The sequence below is a fragment of the Lepisosteus platostomus genome, chromosome 5 (genome assembly GCF_059453375.1).
Source record: "Lepisosteus platostomus isolate fLepPlt1 chromosome 5, fLepPlt1.hap1, whole genome shotgun sequence".
Lineage (NCBI taxonomy): Eukaryota > Metazoa > Chordata > Actinopteri > Semionotiformes > Lepisosteidae > Lepisosteus > Lepisosteus platostomus.
This window is the reverse complement of record NC_142615.1, coordinates 61,346,435-61,366,109: the sequence shown is the minus strand read 5'-3', so window position 1 is coordinate 61,366,109 and position 19,675 is coordinate 61,346,435. Positions and strand designations below refer to the sequence as shown.

The window sequence follows — 19,675 nt, the reverse complement described above, 5'->3', positions numbered from 1 at the left end:
AGGGCTGTAAGCCACAGTTCTAAGGATAGCTGGTAAGATAGACAGAGTGACAGACACACAGGAAACACACAGTCTCACAGTAAAGTCTAGTGTGCAGGCCAGAATTACCCACACAGTCTCACAGTAAAGTCTAGTGTGCAGGTCAGAATTACCCACACAGTCTCACAGTAAAGTCTAGTGTGCAGGTCAGAATTACCCACAGTCTCACAGTAAAGTCTAGTGTGCAGGTCAGAATTACCTAGCAGAAGGAGCGTTTCGATCACGAAGCTCTCTCTCCTCCGTATGCTCTGTAACGGTGCGGGGGTTCCCCTTGCACCTAACACTCAGCGTCAACGTCGCTCGACATCATATCGTCCCGCGTAGCTGGAGAGGATTTTAATTCTTCTCCCGTGAACAGCGAACGTTAAAACTCCAAGGAAGAGAAGAAGAGAAAAAAAAACACATTCTCTATTTGACAGGAAAGGAAACTCTGCGCCTGAGCTAGAAGAGCCGTTGACATGTTTCTGAGCCCCACGCCCACGCAGCTGCGGGAGTATTTACTGAATTAGCGGCACCGGTGGTGCTCACGAAATGAGACGCATTCTCACGCGGATATCGGAGGTGGAGAGAGACAGAGGGCTGCATGTGCTGGTTCTGGGTGGCCCTCTAGTGGGGATCAGCGGTATCGCAGGACGACAAGTACATTTTTGAACCGAAGTTTCTCTGCTCCGTCACGCCTCACCTGACTGATAAGATCAGATCACTTTATTGGCCCTGTACAGTTTCTTGTATTAGGAATTTGTCTTGTCGCAGACCCCAGCTTGCTCTCCGTGAGACACACAGGGAGAGAGAGAGAAACTGGGGGTCAGACTGGACCTGAACCACAGGACCAGCTGTTCTCCTGGTCTAACAAGACTGGACCTGAACCATTGGACCAGCTGTCCTCCTGATCTAACAAGACTGGACCTTAACCACTGGACCAGCTGTCTTCCTGGTCTAACAAGACTGGACCTGAACCACTGGACCAGCTGTTCTCCTGGTGTAGAGAGACTGGAAATGAACCCTTGACCAGCTGTCTTCCTGGTCTAACAAGACTGGAGCTGAACCCTGAACCAGCTGTCTTCCTGGTCTAACAAGACTGGACCTGAACCACTGGACCAGCTGTCCTCCTGGTCTAACAAAACTGGACCTGAAACACTGGACCAGCTGTCCTCCTGGTCTAACGAGACTGGACCTGAACCACTGGACCAGCTGTCCTCCTGGTCTAACGAGACTGGACCTGAACCACTGGACCAGCTGTCCTCCTGGTCTAACGAGACTAGACCTGAACCACTGGACCAGCTGTCCTCCAGGTCTAACAAGACTGGACCTGAACCACTGGACCAGCTGTTCACCAGTTCTTTCCAGGCTCAGACTAATCGCAGAGTAATAAGACTGGAGACAAACATCAGGCAAAAATAATTTTATTAACAATAATTAGAAACCACACCTGATTATCTGCAAATTATTTACAGAGTCCAAAGATGCCTTCATTGAACTTTACTGCTAACTAACAGAGGCACAGCCGCTCACAGACGACAGGCATTCTCTATAGACAATAATGCTCAGATTTAGAAACGAAATGAGAAATCAGAGATACAAGCATTAACGGGCAAAAACGATAACCTCCGAGTTCAACACTACCTGTCAGGTTAAAGGAAGAGAACAGTTTTTAGAGCAGAAAATAGGAAAAGATGAATAAGAATAATAATTGTTTACACTTATATAGCGCTTTACAGGTCACGGGGATTCCCACTACCACCACCAATGTGCAGCCCCATCTGGATGATGCGACGGCAACCATAGTGCGCCAGAACGCTCCCCACACACCAGCTCTCAGTGGGGAGGAGAGCAGAGTGATGAAGCCAGTTCAGAGAGGGGGGCTATTAGGAGGCCATGATTGGTAAGGGCCAATGGGAAATTTGGCCAGGACACCGGGGTTACACCCCTACTCTTTTCCAGAAACGCCCTGGGATTTTTAATGACCACAGAGAGTCAGGACCTTGGTTTTACGTCTCATCCGAAGGACGGCACCTGTTTACAGTCCAGCGTCCCCCGTCACTATACTGGGGCATTAGGACCCACACAGACCGCAGGGTGAGCGCCCCCTGCTGGCCCCACTAACACCTCTTCTAGCAGAAACCTTAGTTTTTCCCAGGAGTCTCCCCTCCAAGTACTGACCAGGCTCACACCTGCTGAGCTCCAGTGGAGGGGGGCTGCCAGCTGGGAGCTGCAGGGTGATACGCTGCAGGGTGATACGGCTGCTGGAATATATGACTTAAAAGCACAGAGAACGGAAAAAAACGTATGCAGCATTTGGAGCTGCAATCAAAGAAGTCCATTTTAATTTTTTTTTCTGAGACACGAAGGAAAAGGTAGGGAAAAGTGCCACTACAGATTCCGTTCTCATTCCTCATGCATGTGAGCGATATGTTTCACGGTCTGAAACTCCCTCATTTTGCCAGCTGACACAACCCTGTGAATCGACCTCAAAGAGCATCTAAAACTGAAAAAGAACGATTCAAGGCCAGAGAATATAAGATCCAGTGCCATCTGTGTGTGTGTATATATATATACTGTAACGCCCTCGCCCGGTGGTGAGGAGGAAGCACCTCTAGGCGCTCATAGTACCGCTGGGCAGGCTGGGAGTTGTAGCCGGGGAGAGTTTGAGGGTCAACACGATGACCAGCAGCTGACCCTGCATGTGTAAATAGTGTCATAGTAGTTCTAGTGTCCTGTGTAGCCTCATAAGCGTATAGCCTGTTGTTAAGTAATTACCACCCTAACGATGTGTACGTGTTCCGTCAGTCTCCTCATGTGCGTGTAGATCCCGTGTTTGGTTTTGTGCGGTTGATAAAAGAATAAAGCTATCGCTTGGTTCGTGAAGCGCGTCTCCACTGGTCCTTTGTCCTGAGAAGAACCTGTAAACGCTACAATACACACATCAATAGTCCAGACTCCCTTCAGTACCTGTCTCTACTCTTTAGAGCTGGTTGATGGCGTGTCGCTGTCTTTCCAGACCCGATGCAGACGACACAATCCGGGTTTGAGTGAGGAAAACACTGGGGCAAAAGGGTCATGCAGGATATGGGGAATAAAAACAGGGGGTGTGTCCAAGGAGGGCTGGTGGTCGGGGGAGGTGTGGCCCAGGCCAACGATCCAGTCGATGAGTCAAACGAGAAATCCCAAAACAGGGCATGAGTCCAAGGCCAGGCGATCCATCCGCGACAGACGATTAAAATCCAGAACCGGGTCGGGACCGGCAGGGGAGGAACGGGAGCAGGCACTAAAAACCACAACGGAGCCAGACGCATCCGGGTCCCGGGCTCGCATGATGCCGGAACCAATGCTGAGCCCGGATTAGCGTCAGCGTCTGGCTTTTAAGGGGGAACTGAAAAGGGGGGGCTGGGACAGGGAGCAGGTGCGGGGAGATGAGGCAAACTGTCACGAACACGGACTGAAATCCGTGTCAGATCTTATAGAAGACCCTATGTGATGTGGTAAGAGCTGGAGAAAACAGGAGGTGTGGTAAAAGGGAACACACAGGGGTTTAATAGTGCACAAAATAATAGTGACAGCCCGTGAGACAGTGTACGGGGAAGACAAAACGGCATCCAAATCCAAACAGGTCCAAGGGCAGGTCAGGGCACAGTCTGAGAGTCCATCAACAAGGAATCCATCCTGGGATGCGACAAAGTTAAAATCTCCGGGAGGGGGGAGCACACGGACAAACAAAACATGGAGGTCCAAGGGTGATGGGGTGAGATCCTCCAGACCCCGGGCTCAGGAAGCGGGAGGTGTCGGGGATGAGGCCTGCGCCCTCAGGAGACGGACGTAGGGTTTCCTGGTGCCAGGCGGGCCTCGCGACATCTTACCCTAATGATGAGCCCCGAGGACTGGAGGAGCTGGTCTTTAAATAATAACTCTAAAAGGGTACACCTGGAGAGCTTAATCACACAGACAATAATGAGAGCAGTGGAGCGCCCTCTAGGGAGGGATGTTGGGTGTGACACAAACAAGGAAGGGCCGGAGTGGTTTAGCGATCGTGACCGTCGATCTGTTCCGATTCCTGAAAGACAGGACAGGAGAGGTCGCAGAGAGGTCAGAGAGACACCCCTTCGCCCGCAGCTGGCCTCTACTCAGCTGCGGCATCACGTGTCGAAAAAGGTCTCCCTTAAACTGGTTTGTTAATTCAGGTCTGACTGGCCCACGTGCTCGAGCAATTGTGTCTGCAATTGAGAAAATGTCGAGGAGGGAAAAAGGCCTCTTGCCAGTCAAAACCTATCCAGTCTGTCTGGTAAGTAGTAGGTGATGAATAAGGCAGTCTCCTAAAACTTGTTTCTTGGGCTTCAACAGCATGGATGGGTTGCTTGTTCCATACTCCTACCACTCTCTGCGTTGATTTTGCAGAGACAAACGTGCAGTCGGGGTGGCAGGGGCGAACTCCCACAGTAGAGAATTTACACTTCACTGGATCTCTGCAGTCAGAGAGGTCTCCCACCCCTGTCAGGACCCATCACACACACACACTTACCCTGGGCTGCAGTGTATCTGACATCAGTGCTTCTACAGCCAGGAGTCTGGGCTCCTAGGATGTAAAAACACAACAAGTACGAATTACTGACAGCAGCAGCTGAAAGACAGGAGACAGTGTTATCAGTACAATCTCAGCTGTACTGAACACAGTCTCCTGCTCTATGGCTGTAACAAGACTGAAGCTGTGGACAGTGCAGTGACTGACACTCTGATACACTTTTTGTGTACTGTTCTGTTTTCTGTATATTCTGGACTGTGAGCGACTCTTCTCAGTGCGCTTCTCACTGACTGTATTGTGTTGTTGTATTATTGTATCATTTCGTGACTCTGTCGCTGTGTTGACAGTGCTGCTCTTGCACTGCAATTTCCCCTCAGGGGATCAATAAAGTAGCCAATTCTGGTCCTTTTCAACTTGAAGTCTCGTGCTGAGAGAACTCGTGAGGACGAGTCTTACAGGACTCCCCCCTCCTCCCTCCTCTCTCCGCAGAGACAGATCTTGAGGTAAGGGTACGATAACATCAACACTAAGGGGCTCAGTAGGAGAGAGATTTATTTACGCTGGAGAGACCAGTATGCGGCCCCCCTCTCCAACACCTGTTTAAAAATAGAAATATTTGTCCCAGTTGGGTTGACTGGAACGGGGGGGATGACTGTGGCATGGACTTGAACCCGCAACCCATCTGTCATGGGTTCAGAGACTTACCGCTGGCCCAACACTGCCCCTGTACACAATGTGTAAATCGCATCTGGATGCAGGCTTCACCTTTGTTTCTAAAAGAACCCCAAACAGTCCAAAGACCATTTCTCAAGTTTTCTTTTCTTTATTTTTTTTAATTTTGTTCCATTTCTGTGGGGCTATCTAATCTGGGGATTGCTAATATAGACCCATGCTGTAAAAAAAAGATGATCTAAGAAGAGAGTGGTATGCATTGCTAATCTAGATGCTCAGATCAGTTGTGCAGGCCTGTGTCAAACCGGTCCTGTGTGTGTGTGTGTGCGTGCGTGCGTGTCACTTGTGAAGCCCAGATTCTCATGACAATGTTCACTCTCAGAGACACAGTTAGACAGCGTACCTCCAAGAGGTCAGTTGCTGTCTGGGAACTGGGGTATTATCTGTGGGGAGTTTGCATGTTCTCCCCATGGTGGCCTGGTCTCCTACCGCGGTCCAAAAACATACTGGTACCGAAGTGTGAACGGGCTTCTGAGGACATAGGCCCTGGTGTGTGTGTGTGTGCCCTGTAATAAGCAGTAAAGCCTTTTACTGTCTGCCTCAATGTAGGGTGTAGGGCTTTCTAAACCCTTGTTTGTAATTGAGCAAACTCTTTTATTTCCTATCAATGTTTTTTGTTACTGTAAAGCGCTTTGAGAGGTTACTTTATTATTATTATTATTATTATTATTATTAGCCGAACTGATTTTTTGTCGCTCATAGCAACAGTTATTAAGGAAGTGACGCTGACAAACAGGAAGTCCTCTGTTGTTCCTGTTTGACCAAGTTTCGCTTCCTCTGAGTTTAAACCCACGTGTGTACAGCCGCTGCATCAATTGTCTGTGTCGTCCGGATCGACTCTGAAGAGATGGAGAATCTGCTGCTTAATCTGGAGACTGAGGCGCACTCTTTCATGGAGACTGTGCTTAAATCGATCGTGCACGAAGTTTCGGGAGTTTTCCGAAACCGGACAGATGATTCCGACAAGTCGATTGAAGACAAACTCCGCCGGATCTCCCAGGTTCTGGCGAGACGGGTCGTGATTAAAATCACGTCTGTCGAACACGATTTCGGAACCGAAGTCGCGCAGACAACGCAGGAAGACGAGCTTCGCTGTCTCATAGAGGTGTTGCTCAAATCGATAGTGTATGAAGTTTCGGAGGTTTTCCAAAACGGGGTGTCTGACTCGGAGGACGAGTTTCAAGACAAACTCCGCGGCGTCGCCCAGATCCTGGTGAGACGGGCCGTGTTTAAGATCACCCAGTGTGTGGAGGAGACTTTCGGGACTGAGATGGCGCAGATGAAGCAGGAAAACGAGAGGCTGAAGGTGAGATTCCGGTTCTGGGAGAAGGAGCCAGGAGCAGGAGGAGATCGGGGACAGACAGATCGTGTTGGACACACGCTTCCCTGTGAAATCACTGCAGAGATAAAAGAAGAGACGGAGCTCTCAGGTACGTGCAGTGGCTTGTATGTAGTAGTGTCTGTGTTTAAAAACGGTGTTTTTAACTTCCTCACTGTTGAAACTGTAGTGGAGATATGCAGAACGAGGTAGGAGAGGTGTGTGATGTTGCAGAGGGTTGGTTTGCTGCAGACTGAGCTGTTGTGGTCTGGTAATATGATAATAGTTGCTGTTGTGTGCGTTTGGGCAGAAACTCTGTTAAGATTGGCCCAAGTATTATTGCTGTCTTTATTTTTATAGTTTTCTAATCCATTTACACGCTTTCTCGATGTGAAAACAATTAAACTTCTTAGATGAATTGGAAAGACGTTGGTAGGGGGATTATGTATCCATTTAACACAAAAGCCAGGTCGTTATCTCATCTGTGCAGTGTTAATGTACCGCATTGTACATTAAAACAGTGACAATTGTACATTAAAGTGTCTGTATTAACCCCTCTCTCTCTCAGTGCAGTGTTAATGTCCTGGAGTGTCCAGTCAGTGTGTCTGTATTAACCCCTCTCTCTCTCTCAGTGCAGTGTTAATGTACTGGAGTGTCCAGTCAGTGTGTCTGTATGAACCCCTCTCTCTCTCAGTGCAGTGTAGTGTTAATGTACTGGAGTGTCCAGGCAGGGTGTCTGTATGAACCCCCCTCTCTCTCAGATTGCAAACTAAGATTGCAGAACAAAGTAGATGCTTGAAAACCCCTTGCTAAAGACAAGTGCCCACATGTGTGTTGGGGCCATGGGCCCACGTTGGGGCTTTTTTTATAATTCTATAATGTTAGCATGCCCGAAGGGTGGACCCCCAGAGGTTTTGTTTCTCCTTACTAAGGAGTTTTTGGTGCCTCTTCTCTGTCGTCTTCAGGTCTTCTGTTCTGTATCCACAACACGGATGGGCGCTTGCTTGGTTAAGCGACCCTGGGGCACCCTTGTTGTGAAAGGCGCTATATAAAAATGACATGAATGGAATAGTGCTCCAGTGGGATTAGATCCCGGGCCGGCCCATGTGACTTTACAAAGTATGTAGCAAATGTGTAAAAGCCACTGGTTGGGGGAAGAGGTTTACTCACAGCATTTAAATGTGAAGCATTTCGCACCATAGCGTGTTGTGTTTTAGAGGTGGAATGTGAATAATATTAATTATAATTGGAGGTTTAAGGGATGTCAGCTATTCAATAAAGCAGCATATCACCGTGCACTTTGTAGTTCAGGATATTAACAACCCAAGTTATTCATGCTGTTAAGATTTCAGTTCCTAAATATGGTTTATGGGTTTTATTTTAAGTGTCATTGTCGGTAATGTGGGCTTTTTTTCCCCCTTGATTGTCACAATTGGAAGTAGTAACGGCAGATTCTGAGATTACTTTTAGGCAGCAATTGAACATCGGAAATTAAATCTGTTTACGGTCTACTTGTATAACACTGATCCAAATGGTGAATTTCAGAAATTGACTAAGTGGTTTAGTCAATAAGTCAAATAACTATTCATCACCCCCAAACTTGTTAGTGATTATACCTGAGTGGTAAAATCAAACTATACGCTACACACAACAATTCCACACACGCGTTAATATATTTACAGTATGTACAAACAAGACGTTTCAGAGGCCTTACATCCTAACCACTGAGATAACCTCAGACTTCTTGTTAGTATTGAGCTCTTAAGTAATGCCCACAGAGGCCACCGTAACAGACAGGCTTCTCAGTAAATGTAATAGAGCTTGTAGTTAAATCTCTCTCTCTGCAAACCCAAATGCCACAAAATGCATGGAAGACTGTCTCGCTATTCTATAAATGCATCCATAAGAAGGAAAGACAACTCTAAGGTATCTTTTACCAAGGAAACCCAAGTTCCCTAGAAATACAGAATGGCACGCGGTCTCTCTCTAGCAAGGTTCAAATATTTATGTTTCATGTGGGTTTGGATGATCATGATGTAGGGCACGGCACAACCTTCAAGTTCCACCTTCTCCTGACCTCTGTTTTCCTCTCTCTTCTCTTCTTTTTCTAAATGGGATGTTATGTGGTGTGCCTTGTGGACTGATCATTGTCAGTCATTAGCTCACAATTTAATTGAGGTACACCAAAGTCAAATTTCCAATTCATTTTTTTTATCAGAGGACCCCCACATCTCAGCAGACGTCCTCTCAGCTTTGAAATGGGAAATGTTTACTCTGTCAGGCCTCAGATGCTTTATTTGACTTCTTACAGACATATCCTAGTCCCCCGTAACCGTAGCTGTAACAAATATAATTCTATCACATGTATCCTCAAATACAAGTTAATATGCAATGGAACTAGTACTGGGTTTGTTCCATGCTGAAAAGAGAAGAAAGGAAGTACAACGTTTCAGCTGTGAAGCCTTCTTTGGGCGGGGTTTCACTTTGTGTTCCTTTTCAGCTGACGCATGCTTACACGGCTACCCGCCTGAACTACAAGTAAATATGCTTTTACTCCCGTGAACTAAACATTAAACAGGTTTGGAATCATAGTTCAACTCTTAAGAGTTATAAAGTGATTAAAGAAGTATTATACTCAAAGATCCATTGGACAAGTCTTTGCTTGGGCTTAAATAAGAGGGAACTTAGGGTTGGTCCAGGGTCCGAGATGGCAGTGGCTGTATTCTGGGAGGGTCCCCAATCTGGGAGGGTTCTGCAGACAGAAGAGAGAGAGACCTATGTTGACCAAAAGAGTCCCAACTGTCTAATTCCGTTCATCAGGCGAAAACAAGATTTCTTCTGTTGCCGAAAGGACATCTTGGCCTCAGTTTTGTATTTCACTCCCTGCCTGGAGTCTTGAAGAGTTAAGGTCCTGGGTAGGACTGCTTGCAGTCACATGGTTGGGGAAAAGTCTGATTGCCAGTTTTAGTTGGAGAGAGATGAGGAGCCAGTGAGTAAACCTAACAAAAATGAGCTCGTTGACAGTTTTTAAGAGACCGCATCACCAATTGGCCTTCCTTTGGGCAATGCATGGTCTAGGAAAGGAAACAGACTGGCTGGAGCCCATTTGCATCATATATTATTCCATTGTTCGGCTTTGATACATCTTTGTGATGTCTCTTATCAGAGGGGGCCTCTTTAGTTACATTTCCCTGTGTTTAGAGAGAGGCACCATGCTGCCTTGGTCAAGACGCACAAAGATGATTAGAAATCTTGAATAACGAAATTCTACTCAATTAAGTCTCAGTGAAATTTTGTACCATGGTGTTACTGTATTCAAATTAATGGGCATTTCCTCCTTTATTGTAATTTATGGGCAATTTGTGATTCCTCCTAGTCTCTTTTATTGATGTGTCTGTCTGGACCGTGTCTAGGTGCCTTTTCTGTCCCCAAAAAATTCCAATGGCAGGAAAATTGAGCAGACAAAATGTCCTGCAAGGTGTATCTTTGTTTTCCTGCAATGTGCTTACAGAGTATAACTTTGCCTTGGAAGTTGACTACAGACACTGGGGTTTCATGTCGGCGTTCTTGGTGTTTAGGGCTAACCTTTTGGGTTTCCTGTAGTTCCCAGAACCTCACTTGGGCAGAGGTGTGCCTCCTTGCCTCCTTTTATTTGTATTTTCATTCACTTTCTCTGGGATCGAACAGCTCATGTGTTGTTTGACTGTTTTGTGGCCATCAGGCTTGCCAATATAGCCTCCATCCGTAAAGTAAGTTTCTTTCCTAGCTCGGATTTTATGTTTTTCAGCTTTTTTTTTAATGGGATGTTGGCTTTTGAACCCTGTGCAAAGCTGGTGTTAAAGGTCTTGTTCTCTTGTCCCGTGTTTGCAGGGTCAGAGGTCAGCGCTCTCCCTGACTCTGGGGACAGGGCTCCTCTTGAACAGCAGCACAGTGAGGAGGAGGGGGGCTCCCGTCTGATGCAGGAGACAGAGCTCGCCGCAGCACAAGGGAAAGAGACACTCAGTGAGCAGCAGCACCCAGAGAGCAGACAGAGGGTGGAGGATCTGGACTCTGTGCCCACGATGAAGACTGAGCCTGAGAGAGAGACACCTGGGCTCTTCGTATGTGCTGATTTTACAGAGAAGATTAATAATCTGGACACAAACAATATTACACAAGGTTGTAATGAGCTGGGCCGTGTCTCTGTACAAGAGCACAAGGAAGAACTGGGTGAGTTTAATCTTACAGAGCAGGACATGGAGCCCCAGTTGACTGACCCTGCAGAGCAGCAGACTGCTGTACCTGGTGAAGAGAACAGTACTGAGTCACAGCACCCAGAGGAGAGTAAGGACAGGGAGGAACAACAGCAGCACCTACAGCGCATGATGATAATTAGGCCTTGTTCTGTTCAAGTGGAGAGACTCTCATTGCAGAGTCTAAAACATTCATATGATCCCTTAGTATCTGATGACTTCACACGTAGGTTTAATAATCTGGTTACTGAGAAAAGTGTTGAAAGATTAAATGAACTGGGGTGTGTGTCTGTTCTTGGGCACAGAGAGGAACAACTGAATGATCTGGACGGTTTTAGTCTCGGAGAGCTGGAGAGGGAGCCCCAGTTGATTCACACTGCAGAGCAGCAGACTGATGTACCTGGTGAAGGGAACAGTACTGAGTCACGGCACCCAGAGGAGAGTCAGGACAGGGAGGGGCAAGAGCAGCACCTACAGCGCATGATGATAATTAGGCCTTGTTCTGTTCAAGTGGAGAGACTGTCATTGCAGAGACTAAAACGGGAGGAGGGGTGGGGCTCCAGTCTGATGCAGCAGACAGAGCTCACCGGCGCACAAGGGAAAGAGACTACTGGGGAACAGCACACAGAGAGCAGACAGAGACAGACTGTGCTCGCGATGAACATGGAGCCTGAGAGAGAGACACCTGGACCCTTAATAACTGGGGACTCTGCAGGCCAGTTTAATAATGTGCGTACGAAGGAAATTGCCGAGAGGTTTAATGATCTGGATTCTGTCTCTCCTCGTGGGCCCCAAGAGAATGAACTGGCTGTTTCGAATGCTGTAGATGAGAGACCCCGAACGACTCCCACTGGGGGTCACGAGGGAGAGAACGCAGGTCTGTTTGGGGGCACAGGGCAAGATCATCACGGGGAGCGTTCGCAGAGTGAGAAACCCCAGAGAGGCCTGAGGAGCCAGGGGGGTGATCCGAGGCCTGGCTCAGAGGGTGTGGGCAAAAATTCCTCGCAGCAGCTACCGGGTTTATGTCCGTCCAACGGTTCAAAACAACACCAGCACCTTCACGCGGGGAAGAGACCATTCGTCTGCGGTCAGTGCGGGGCCAGTTATATTTACCCGATTGACTTAAAAACCCACCAGCTCATGCACTCGAGAGAGAACCAGTTCAGCAGCCGCCAGTTGTACACGTGCAGTCGGTGTGAGAAGAGCTTTAGTACACCAAACCTGTTAAGAAGTCACCAACGCGTTCACACGTGGGAGAGACCGTTCGGCTGCAGTGAGTGCGGGACCAGTTTTATTTGCTCGAGTGACTTAAAAGCCCACCAGCTCGAGCACGCGGGGGGGAAAGCATTCAGCAGCGGGCAGAGTTTAACTCCGTCAAACGGCTCGGCGACGCGCCCACCCGCGCCCCCCAGAAAGCGTCACGCTTGCGATCAGTGCGAGAAGAGCTTTGCTATACCGAGCCGGTTGAAAGCCCACCAGCGCTTTCACACGGGGGAGAGACCGTTCAGCTGCAGTCAGTGCGGGAAAGCGTTCTGCAGCGAGAGGGACTTAAAGAGTCACCAGCGGGTTCACACGAGCAGACGGTTCATGTGTAGCGAGTGTGGGAAGGCGTTTCTGGATTTAAGGGGCTTGCGGTCGCACGAGCGCGTTCACACGGGGGAGAGACCGCTCAGCTGCGGTGAGTGCGGGAAGACGTTTGCCTTTCTGTGCTCCTTAAAATATCACGAGCTCCGCCACACTGGGGAGAGGCGGTTCGGCTGTGCCGCGTGCGGGAAGAGGTTCTTCTCGGCCACCCATCTGAAGAGTCACCGGCTCCGTCACACCGGGGAGAAGCCGTTCAGCTGCAACCTGTGTGGGAAGGCCTTCACACGGCCCTCCCACATGCGAGCGCACCAGCGGCTCCACGCGGGCGAGCGGTGGTTCGTCTGCGGCCAGTGCGGGAAGAGGCTCAGCAGCGAGAAAGGGCTGAGGGGCCACGAGCGGCTCCACGCGGTGGATCGGCAGTTCGTCTGCAGCCAGTGCGGGAAGCTGCTCGGCAGTGCGGGCACGCTGAGGCGCCACGAGCGGCGCCACGCGGGGGATGGGGAGCTGTTCCGCTGCGGCCAGTGCGGGAAGAGCTTCTCGACGGCGGGCGGCCTGCGCGCCCACCGGCGCGCCCACACGGGGGAGAGGCCCTTCGCCTGCGGCCTGTGCGAGAAGCGCTTCTTCACCTCGAGCCACCTGAAGGAGCACCAGGTCCGCCACACGGGGGAGAAGCCCTTCGCCTGCGGCCTGTGCGACAGGCGGTTCACCCGGCGGGCCTGCGCCAACAAGCACCGGCGCCTCCACGCTCGGGACACGTTCGCCTGCCGCCTGTGCCAGAAGCTCTTCAGCACCGCCGGCCGGCTGAAGACGCACCTGGGCCTCCACACGGGGGGCAGGCCCTACGTCTGCGACCAGTGCGGGAAGGGCTTCGGGCAGGCGGCCTACCTGAAGGCCCACCAGAGCGTGCACACCGGCCTGAAGCCCTTCAGCTGCCGGCAGTGCGGGAGGGGCTTTGCCAAGTCGAGCCACAGGAAGTCCCACGAGACCACCCACACGGGGGAGAAGCCGTTCGGCTGCGAGCTGTGTGGGAAGAGCTTCCGGCGGCCCGCTGACCTCCGGCGCCACCAGGGTTCTCTGAGACACAAGAAGAGAGCCCGTTTGGCTATTGGCGGCAGCCCGGCAACTTGAGGGTCGAACCGTCAATCCATCGTGTCCGCGCACGAGAGCTGGATTCAGGTCAGGGTGGGGGGCGGTTTCCCACGGCACATTCCTCCGCATGAGCGGAACCGCTCGGCTGGAGTCGGCGGAGGGGTGGGCAGCCTCGGGAAAATCGAAAAAGCAGCGGCCCGTTCACACGGGGAGACCGCCGAGTTGTGGCGGGGATCCAGACTCATAATTGAAAGGTTTGGGGTTCAAATCCTGGATTGGACACTGCTTAAGCAAGAAAGTGCAATCAGATTGTTTCAGTTGAACACCTTCTGCATAAATGGATAAATGAATCAGCCAAAGAACTAACCCTTCATCAAATGAGAGGAGGCCTATTGGTAGATTGTTAAAGAATTAAAGAAGCGCCTCTTGTTCTCAATTGAAATGTAAGTCCATGTAATCTTTCAACTATATCTTAAACTGTTGCTAGCTTTCTTATTTGCCTCTCCACATTGTCTTGAAGATGTAAATATATCGGAACATAAAAAACTACAGGACATCTCCTGCATAAGTACAGTGGACTCTTCTAGACCAGTGTGTCCTGTTTTGTATTTATAGTTTACAGTCTCTATTCTCACAGCCTGCAAGCAAATACCTTGCACCTGTCTACATTAAACATCCTCTGGAAAATGTTGGCTTAGTCTTGAATTTTATTTAAAATGTTTGCAACTCTCATTTGGTATCATCTACAAATTTGATTAGCTTTGAGGCCTCGGACAGTCTTGGAGAACATCGATAACGGACCGGACTTTTTCTGCCGTAGTAACCCGAGTAAACGTTTTATATCGCCTTATACCAACAGTAGAGAACGCTGTGTTCCACGTTCAAATAAAAGGCACCAATTTCGCTTTTCCTGATGTCGAAAATGTCTCGTCTTTCAAATGTATGCGTCTCTTGGGTTTATATCATTTTAGACGTGTTTCTTGTTTGTATAGTAGTTTTACCTTTTATGCTGTAATTATTTTAACTTTTCTTCCTAGTTTTCTTCCATTACTTCGAGAAAGCTACGCATCGCATAACGTGGCTCGGTCGTGCAAGATGTATTAAATCTTGATAAAAAAACTGATTTTATTTTGCCAGTCGCCGTGAGGTCCACATTACCTGCCCCCCTCCTCTTAATAAAAATGGGTCAAATAACTGTTTGTGCCATGTGTTAATTTCTTTTTCTCTTTTATGTTCGCAGATGTCAAAATGCGGCTGTCTTATTATAAGGCGATAGTGTGTTATATGGCAATGAAGTGGCATTACTGGGAGATTGCGGAATAATGCAATATTGTACTACTGCATCGTTACCCACAACAGCGGAGGTGGGATTTGTTTTTTCTTTCTGTTACTGCTTTTCACGGACAGTCTGCATGGAGTGTTCCACACTCTCTCACCTGCCGAAATGTACTGCGTGCTGTGACTGTGCCCTGTATGAGAGACCAGAGCCCTGAGACCATCTCGGCAGGTGAGAGAGTCACAGTCGGAGGGCTCTGGTTCAATAATAATAATAACATCATTTTATTAACCCTATACAATTTCTTCCATTAGGAATTTGTCTTTTTGCAGACCTCAGCTTGCTCTCCAGGAGACACACAGACAGGGAGAGAGAAGCTGGGGGTCAGAGCGCAGGGTCCGCCATTGTACAGTGCCACCTGGAGCAGCTGGGGTTCAGGGCCTCGCTCAGGGGGGGCCCCAACGGAGTAGGATTCCTCTGCTGGCCGCGGGATTTGAACCGGCAAACCCTCCAGCCACAGGCGCAGATCCTGAGCCACCGAGCCAACAGCTCCGCCGCAGGACTTAATCGGACAATTGGTAGATTTATATGACGGAGCAGAGGAATCCCTCATCCTGCGGTTCTGATCGTCACCTCTAGAGGGCCCAGAAAGACGAGGAACATTTTTTTCCTCCCCTCATTTCGTCTTACTGGACTTTTAATAATAATTAATAATTGCTTACACTTATATAGTGCTTTTCTGGACGCTCCACTCAAAGCGCTTTACAGGTAATGGGGAATCCCACTACCACCACCAATGTGCAGCCCCACCTCATGTTACGCTGGGGGGTCCATCCGACCCCTTAGTGGACAAGGCCAAGACCAGGACATACAAGGGCATGCTGGGGGAACCAAGTTCATTCTAACGTGAAGCGTTTCGGGCGTGACGGGCAGGGAATCTTCCAGGATGACGATACTCCCCCCACCCTGTTCACCAGTCACGAGCGCTCACCGGAGGCTGGACGAGCCGGAAGACGATCCAAACGCTGTCCGAGTTCCTGTGCGGAACGCTCCGCGCAAGACCGTAAAAAAAAAACAGTAACGGAAAGAACAGAGATCCCACCTCAGCCATTTTGGGTAACGATGCAATATTATAAGATTGCATTATTTAACAAACCTCATAGTGATTTTACTGCTCAGTAACACCATATGACCTTGTTATAAAACATCACAGGTTCTGTGTGAATGTAAAAGACGAGAAACAATAAATGAACATAGGACACAACATTTCTTTGACCCATTTTTATTAGGATTGCACACCTTATTGGCAACATAAAATAATTTCTTGCTTTGGTAACTTTTTAAGTGGCTCGATGATCTAAAACCCACACTGGCTACAGAAGGCTTTCCTGTATGAAGGTGCTGGCACTTTTTTTTTAAACCGGCTTGATGTACTCTCTTTCTTGGGTGGATTTTAGGCCCCTTGACTATCTAATCCGCTTCCCGGATGAATGGTCTCTCTTCTTGTGAACGAACTGGTGTCTACCAAGGTTACTTTTCACACGAAACCTCTTCCCACACTGACTGCAGCTGAATGGTTTCTCTCCTGTGTGAATGACCTGGTGGGCTTTTAAGTGTGCTGGCTGAGTAAAATGTTTCCCACACTGACTGCATATGTAGCCCCTGTACAGGACCTGGTGCTGTTTCAGTTTCTCTGATGTACTAAAGGCCTTCTCACACCGACTGCAACTATAGCTCTCTCTCGTGTGAATGTGTTGGTGCCTTCTTAAGGAGACTGCTTTCCTAAATGCCTTCCCACACTCACTGCAGCTGAAGGGCTTCTCCTCTGTGTGAATCCTCTCGTGGCATTTTAACTGCATCGATATAGTAAAGCTTTTCCCACACTGACTGCAGCTGAACGGCTTCTCTCCTGAGTGGATGCACAGGTGCATTTTTAAACTACCTGACCGAGTGAACCTCTTCCCGCACTGATTGCAGCTGAAAGGTCTCTCTCCCGTGTGGTTGCGCTGATGGGTTTTCAAGTGCTCCAACCGAGTAAAACTCCTCCCGCACTGACTGCAGCTGAATGGCCTCTCTCCCGTGTGAAGGTGCTGTTGGACTTTTAAGTCCCCCGCTGCACGGAAGCTCTTCCCACACGCGCTTCAGCTGAATGGTCTCTCTCCGGTGCCCGTGTGAGTGCGCAGATGCCTTTTTAAGGTAGACGAGCAGGAGAAACTCTTCCCACACGCAATGCACCCGAACAGTTTCTCTCCTGTGTGAAGCCGCTGGTGTGTTCTTAAGTTCCCTGAAGTCTTAAATGCCTTCCCACACTGACTACAGACGGGTGATCTCTCCCTTCTCATGTGAAGGCGCTCTTGGCGTCTCAAGTTTTCCAAACAATGAAATGTCTTCCCACACTGGCTACAGATGAACCGTCTCTTTCCTGCGTGACGGAGCTCATGACTCTTTAGGGCTCCTAAAACTTAAAATGACTTCCCACACTGACTACAAACGAATGGCCTCTCTTCTGTGTGATGACGCTCGTGGCTCTTTAAGGCTTTTAAACAATTAAACGACTTCCCACGCTGACTACAGTTTAGTGGTCCGTCCTCTGCGTGACGATGCTCGTGAGTTTTTAAGTTTTCTGAAGTCTTAAATGACTTCCCACACTGACCACAGACGAATGGTCTCTCCCCCCCAGGGTGAAGGTGCTCATGGCGTCTCAGGTTTTCTAAGCAATGAAATGCCTTCCCACACTGGCTACAGATGAACCATCTCTCTCCTGCGTGACAGAGCTCGTGACTTTTTAAGGCTCTTAAAACTTTAAATGACTTCCCGCACTGACCACAGATGAAAGGTCTCTCTCCCGTGTGAAGACGCTCATGTGTTTTTAAGCTTCCTAAATATTGAAATGACTTCCCACACTGACTATAGATAAACGGTCTCTCTCCTTTGTGAAGACGCTCGTGCGTTTTTAAGCTTCCTAAATATTTAAATGACTTCCTACATGGACTACAGGCGAAGAATGGTCTCTCTTCTGTGTGAAGACGCTCGTGAGTTTTTAGGCTTCCTAAATATTTAAATAACTTTCCACACTGACTACAGATCAATGGTCTCTCTCTTGTGTGAAGACGCTCGTGTTCTTCTAAGAATCCTAAATGATTAAATGACTTCCCACACTCACTACAGCCGAACAGTCTCTCTCCTGCTTGAACGCGTTGGTGACCTCTTAACAGGTTTGGTGTACTAAAGCTCTTCTCGCACTGACTGCACGTGAACAACTGACCGCTGTTGAACTGTTTCTCTCCTGCGTGCATGAGCTGGTGGGTTTTTAAGTCACTCGAGCAAATAAAACTGGTCCCGCACTGACCGCAGATGAATGGTCTCTCTCCTGCGTGAAGGTGCTGGTGTTCTTTTGAATTGTTGGACTGACATAAACGCAGTATCTGCTGCAATGAATTTTTGTCCAACCCCTCCGAGCCTGGCTTCAGAGGACTCCCCTGGCTCCTCAGGCCTCACTGGGGTTTCTCACTCTGCGAACGCTCCCCCTGACGATCCTGCTCTCTCCCCCCAAACGGACCTGCGTTCTCTCCCTCGTGACCCCCAGTGGAAGTAATTCGGGGTCTCTCATCTACAGCATTCGAAACAGCCAGTTCATTCTCTTGGGGCCCACGAGGAGAGACAGAATCCAGTTCAATAAACCTCTCGGCAATTTCCTTCGTACGCACATTATTAAACTGGCCTGCAAAGTCCCCAGTTATTAAGGGTCCAGGTGTCTCTCTCTCTCAGGATCTATGTTCATCGCGGGCACAGTCTGTCTCTTTCGGCTCTCTGTGTGCTGTTCCCCCGAGAGTCTCTTTCCCCTCTGCAGCGGGGAGCTCTGTGCAAAGAAAAGAGAGTTTATTATAACACTGCAGCTTGTGAACGTGCCTCTTTCAGGTTTACACCCATACAGAAAATCTAAAGGGCAATTCTGGTAGCTGAATATAAAAACAGTGGTGTCATGTAATACACACCTAATGTACGCACAGTAGATGGCAGTGGTAGCTAAATATAAAAAAGAGTACACAACCACCTTTCACAAATATTTTACACGTCGGAGTGCTTTACAGGTCATGGGGAATCCCACTACCGCCACCAAAGTGCAGCCCCCACCTGGATGATGCGACGGCAGCCATAGTGCGCCAGAACGCTCCCCACACAGCAGCTCTCAGTGGGGAGGGGAGCAGAGTAATGAAGCCAGTTCAGAGAGGGGGGTTATTAGGAGGCCATGATTGGTAAGGGCCAATGGAAAATTTGGCCAGGACGTCGGGGTTACACCCTACTCTTTTCAAGAAACACCCTGGGATTGTTAATGACCACAGAAGGTCAGGACCTCGGTTTTACATCTCATCCGAAGGTTTTACAGATGGTTTTACAGACTCCGACGTGTAAAATATTTGTGAAAGGTGGTTGTGTACTTTTTTTATATTTAGCTAACACTACCATCTTCTGTGCGTACATTAGGTATGTATTATATGACACTACTGTTTTTATATTTTTAACGACCACAGAGTTTCAGGGCCTCAGTTTTACATCTCATCCGAAGTACAGCGCCTGTCTACAGTATAGTGTCCCCGTCACTATACTGGGGCATTAGGACCCACATGGACCGTAGGGTGAGCACCCCGTGTTGGCCCCACTAACACCTTACCCAGTAGCAACCTTAGTTTTTCCCAGGAGGTCTCCCCTCCAGGAACTGACCAGGCTCACACGTGCTGAGCTCCAGTGGGGGAGGCTGCCAGCTGTGAGTGGCAGGGTGATAGGGCTGCTGGGACTGGTAATTGACAAAAATGGGACAAATGTTGTGACACGATCTATAAAAAAAGGCCAATAGAGACTCTTCTTTCTTAGGAAGCTACTTTAAGGTAGAG

General features: G+C 48.8%; 2 protein-coding genes across 2 annotated transcripts; one reads left to right on the top strand and one right to left on the bottom strand.

The window, feature by feature from the left end:
* Window positions 1–6,050: 6,050 nt before the first annotated feature.
* On the top strand, window positions 6,051–13,943 carry LOC148670597 (uncharacterized). The gene is made up of 2 exons (XM_088632400.1): window positions 6,051–6,714; window positions 10,473–13,943. The coding sequence occupies exons 1-2, from the start codon at window positions 6,132–6,134 to the stop codon at window positions 13,544–13,546; spliced, it is 3,657 nt and encodes a 1,218-aa protein (XP_088488526.1). The 5' UTR covers window positions 6,051–6,131; the 3' UTR covers window positions 13,547–13,943.
* Window positions 13,944–15,770: 1,827 nt separating this feature from the next.
* LOC148670596 (uncharacterized) lies at window positions 15,771–18,716 on the bottom strand. The gene is made up of 2 exons (XM_088632970.1): window positions 17,383–18,716; window positions 15,771–15,832 (listed from the first exon to the last, which is right to left on the bottom strand). Exons 1-2 carry the CDS (start codon window positions 18,077–18,079, stop codon window positions 15,771–15,773), a joined length of 759 nt encoding a protein of 252 aa, XP_088489096.1. The 5' UTR covers window positions 18,080–18,716.
* Window positions 18,717–19,675: the final 959 nt, after the last annotated feature.

What these genes read in the sequence shown, in the direction of transcription:
- LOC148670597 (XM_088632400.1), top strand. Translation starts at nt 6,132, where the DNA reads ATGGAGAATCTGCTGCTTAATCTGGAGACTGAGGCGCACTCTTTCATG. An exon ending in AGAAGAGACGGAGCTCTCAG is followed by an intron (nt 6,715 to 10,472) that starts GTACGTGCAGTG and finishes CCGTGTTTGCAG; the next exon opens with GGTCAGAGGTCAGCGCTCTC.
- LOC148670596 (XM_088632970.1), bottom strand. Translation starts at nt 18,079, where the DNA reads ATGCACGCAGGAGAGAAACAGTTCAACAGCGGTCAGTTGTTCACGTGC. An exon ending in CTTAAAAACTCACGAGCATC is followed by an intron (nt 15,833 to 17,382) that starts GTCACGCAGAGG and finishes TCTTGCGCGGAG; the next exon opens with CGTTCCGCACAGGAACTCGG.